This window comes from Orycteropus afer, unplaced genomic scaffold, assembly GCF_000298275.1.
Source record: "Orycteropus afer afer isolate SDZICR_OR568_19922 unplaced genomic scaffold, OryAfe1.0 scaffold00201, whole genome shotgun sequence".
Taxonomy (NCBI): Eukaryota; Metazoa; Chordata; class Mammalia; order Tubulidentata; family Orycteropodidae; genus Orycteropus; species Orycteropus afer.
In genome coordinates this window covers 2604043-2608670 of record NW_006921788.1, presented here as the reverse complement: position 1 = coordinate 2608670, position 4628 = coordinate 2604043, and the positions used below count along the sequence as shown (strand labels likewise).

The 4628-nt window shown below is 38.5% G+C and overlaps 1 protein-coding gene across 1 annotated transcript in view; it reads left to right on the top strand.

The window, feature by feature from the left end:
* ADAMTS9 (ADAM metallopeptidase with thrombospondin type 1 motif 9) overlaps positions 1 to 4628 on the top strand; it is a 218395-nt gene that overhangs the window by 56028 nt on the left and 157739 nt on the right. Inside the window, exons 4-6 of the mRNA XM_007948081.2 lie at positions 585 to 871; positions 3213 to 3296; positions 3395 to 3510. Of these exons, the coding sequence (XP_007946272.1) occupies positions 585 to 871; positions 3213 to 3296; positions 3395 to 3510 (487 nt within the window). The remainder of the gene's footprint in view (positions 1 to 584; positions 872 to 3212; positions 3297 to 3394; positions 3511 to 4628) is intronic.

Here is a 4628-nt window from a genome sequence, read left to right as displayed (position 1 = left end):
AAAAAAAAAAAAAAAATTCAAAGGCATTGGATAGCAGTGATCCCATACTTATATTTCAAGTATTGCAATGATAGAATAATAGAATGCCCTGTCGTGCATTTTCTGTAGTCCCTATATATCAATTAGCCTGCCCGCCTCTCAGTGCTCTTCATGCTGTATCGTATTGAATATCAAAAGTGGTGTATATGAAACATCTCCATTTCCATTCTTTAGAGTGCTGTGCTGCAGTATTGATGCTAACTGTATCTACAGTAGAAAACAAGAGTGAGAGTTGCAGAAATCACAGCAAGTCTTTGTTACCCAGTGAAAAGAAGCATATATTATTGTTTTCCTAAGTTCAGGCCTGATTCTCAAATACCTCAAGTGAGCATTTATGAAAACTTCCCAGGGAAGCTAATTTCAAGTCCTGAGTCATTGAGATGAGAGTGAAGATTGAGTTTCACCTGTAGAGTCCAAGGGTGTAAGACTTGGTTTTATATGTAATTTGACTACAGAGGGGTCATTTTAAAATGTGTCAAATTAAATTCTTAATATGAAATAGATGTGGCTTGAAATGTAATACACACCATTGCTCTTTGTTACAGAGTACAGCAACAGCCACAATGAAGACAAGAGGAAAACCAGAGCGCGAAAATGGAGAGGAAGGAGTAAACTGGCCGACGATGTGGCAGTATTAGAAAGCAGTTTATCAGCAAAGGCTTTTTCTGCCTATGGCAACAGGACATATGGTGCAAGAGAAAAGACCCACAGAAGGACAAAACGTTTTTTATCCTATCCACGGTTTGTTGAAGTGATGGTGGTGGCAGACAATAGAATGGTTGCATACCATGGAGCAAACCTTCAACATTATATTTTAACTTTAATGTCAATTGTAAGTACATTCAAAAGAACATGATTTATGAGGTCTCTAAATGTGCCATTTAGAGTTTCCATCCAGTGCGTTGGAGGATCATTCAGGGCTGGCATTTCAACCCATTCAGGCAAGTGGCTGAGGAGAACATAAGATTATTCATCAGTTGCCATTTTAGAATGAGAATAATGGGTATCAGTATCTAGTGCTTATTCTGTGTTAGAGTGCTTGTTACTTTAAAGGCATGATTTCAAATCCTCCTGGTAACCATACTTGGAGGGATCATCATCTGTATTTTACAGATAAGAAAAATGAGCCTCAGAGGAGTTAGGTCACTTGCCCAGTCATGTAAAGCTAGTAAGTCGTGTGGATACAGCATGGGACCTCTAGCTTGTCCAGTTCCAAAACCAGTGCTCTCTAAACCTGCACCACCAGGTGTGGTGGGGTCTTGAGTCATACTTGTGGATCCTGGTTGTAAATCAGAGTTACTCAGGAGCTTGTTAAAATGCAGATGCCTACAGCTATCCCCTTCACCAGGATTCTAATGAAGTAGCCCTGAGGTGAAGCCTAGGAATCTCTCAGTCTATTTTTGTATTCTCATTTTGAATTGAAAATGTGATTAATTTGCATGATTAAAAAAAAAATCTAACAGCCAAAGAATTTATGATGAAAAAGTAGTATCCTTCCCTACGTAGGTTCCGAGAGGCAACCACTCTTAGTTTTTTGCATGTTTATAACCAGCACTGCCCAGTAAGGAAAATAATGCAAGCTGCATACATAATTTTACATTTTCTAGTAGCCACATGCAAAAAAGTAAAAATAAATAGGTAAAATTATTTTAATAAAATATTTTCTTTATATCCAGAATACTACCAATTCAACATGTAGTCAGTATAAAAATTATTGAGATATTTTAGGTTTTTTTTTTTTCATAGTAGATCTTCAAAACCCAGTATGTGTTTAACACAGCATATATCTTTTCAGACTACCCACATTTCCCATGGTCAGTAGCCACAAATGGCAAATAGCTACTAGATTGAACAGTGCAACTCTAGGTATTTTTTAGATAAATATGTATGTATATGCAATATTTTTTTTCAAACACAAATGGAGCATTCTCATATACTTTTCTACACAATGCCGTTTCCTTGAAATAGTGGATCTTGCCCCATGGAACCCCATATAAATGTACTTTCGCTCATTTGAGCTTTGGTATTGCAGTCCTGTTTTCAACTCATAATTCAAATCTGAATTATGAATAAATATATTATTCATAAGAATTTTATTATGAACATGGACTTTGGGTCAACCTGACCTAGACTGAGTCTTAACTGTGCTCCCCAATAGCTTTATAGCTTTGGAGGAAAACCCCAAAACAAACTCACTGCCATCAAATTGGTTCTGACTCATAGAAACCCTATAGGACAGAATAGAACTGCCCCATGAGGTTTCCAAGGCTGTAATCTTTACAGAAACAGACTGCCACATCTTTCTCCTACAGAGCGGCTGGTGGGTTCAAACTACAGAGCTTCCAGTTAGCAGCCAAGCACGTAACCACTGTGCCAACAAGGTGCTTTACAGGAACCACCAGGGTTCCCTGTAGCTCTGGACAAGCTACTTAATTTATCTGAGCCTTATTTCTTCATTTGTTGGGAGAGATTATAATAGTACCTAGACCAGAGATATGCTATGAGGATTAAATGCAAATGCATATGTAGTTTTCAGTATAGAATTTAGTCCATGTTAAATATTCGATAAATAGTTGTTGTTGTTGTTGTTATGTGCCGTCGAGTCAAACCCGACTCATAGCGACCCCTCCTTGGGTTTCCGAGGCAGTATCACTACGGAAGTAGGATTGCCCAACCTTCCTTCCGAGGAGTGGCTGGTGGGTTTGAACCGCCAGCCGTCGATAAATAGTAGTGCTCATAATTAATAAAAAAGCTACCAGGTTGTTGAGAATACAAGCAAGTGCCCAACGTAAAAAACAGCAGTATTAGCAAACATGGGGTCAATGTGAAATTTTATAAATTGGCAATTGGGGCTTTCAAGTGCAAGAAGAATGGTTGAAGATAATATCCAGTGTTTTGGCAATGAAAACTCTTAAGTCGCATGACAGTGCAATTTCAGAAGAAAACACTTTGGAATTTAAACTTGTTTGAATTCATTGTTATCTAAAAATTGCCTTCTATGAGTTTTACAGAGAGACCTTAAATAAATGTTTGTTAAATGAGTAAAAATTCACAACTGCAAAATGAGTATGTTCATGAAATGTGGAAGGAGGTAGAGCTCAACATAAGAAGTGAATTGCTTATTGCTTGCATGGCATTCACAATTAACTTTGAAAAATTTATCTCGGTTGCAGGTAGCCTCTATCTATAAAGACCCAAGTATTGGAAATTTAATTAATATTGTTATTGTGAACTTAGTTGTGATTCATAATGAACAGGTAATAAAGTTTTTTTCTTCTTTCTTCTAACTGTATCCGAAATGGCATATCTCATTGGTTGGTATAATCGACCAACAATAATTCCTTTCTGCATTTAGGAAGGACCATCCATATCTTTTAATGCCCAGACAACATTAAGAAACTTTTGCCAGTGGCAACATTCAAAGAACTACCCCGGTGGAATCCAGCATGATACTGCTGTTCTAGTAACGAGGTATGTGGATTTCTTATTCCTCACATCACTTAGTTTCTGGTTAAGATGATAGGATGATGTCATATATTCCTGGGATCCAGCCTTTAGAACAGAGTTTCTCAGCCTAGGCACTGATGACATGTTGAGTCAGATAATTCTTTGTGGTAGGGGGCTGCCCTGTGTACTGTGTATCCTGTTGTTGTTGTTGTTCTTGTGTCCTGTTGAGTCAGATCCAACTCATAGCGACCGCTCCTCAGGTTTCCAAGGTGGTATCACTACGGATGTAGATTGCCCCACCTTCCTTCCAAGGAGTGGCTGGTGGGTTTGAACTGCCAGCCTTCTGGTTAGCAATCAAGTACTTTAGGCACTACCTACCAACTCTACCCCAGTAGCACCCCATCCTCTTAATTGTGACAACCAACAATGTTTTCAAATGCCCTCTGTAGAGGCAGAGTCACCTGTAGTTGAGAACCACTAACTTATAAATGTCAGGTAAGTGATAAATGTATATTTTCAAGCCTGAAAATCCATGCTTCTTATACGGGGGACAGCTGCTATTCAGATTTACTGATTGTTTTCATGCAGGATATGAGTCAACTGTTGCCAGATTTTGAGATTTTGCAAGGAGTCATAAATATGATTTTTTTAAAATGTGAGATCTCTCAACTCTTATATAGCTGTTAATAGCTAAAAAACAAAAAAATGTTAAAAACACAGCATAGGACAACAAAGAGTATCCTGGCCTCATTATAACTCCAGCTAGCCATTGATATGGTCACAAACAGTTGCTCTTAAATGGAGCTTCCAAGAAAGACATTTAGAGCCTTCTTAGGAATGTTCTCAGAGAGTCTTTAAAAAACTGTAATCATTTAAGGTCTTAGCAAAAGTCCTTTTTGGAGAAGTTTCTGGGTAAGAGATCCCCACGTGTTGCCCTGGGGCTACCTCTGAGGCAGAAGAAGCCCTCTTACTTAGCTTTTACTTCTCAAACTTTTCTTGAGCAGAGAACTCCCCTGCCCCCTTAAAAAGAAAAAAAAAAAAACAACTCACTGTCATCGAGTGGGCTCCAACTCATAGCAACCCCTCCTGAGGTTTCCGAAGCGGTATCACTACAGAAGTAGATTGCCCAACCTTCCTTCCGA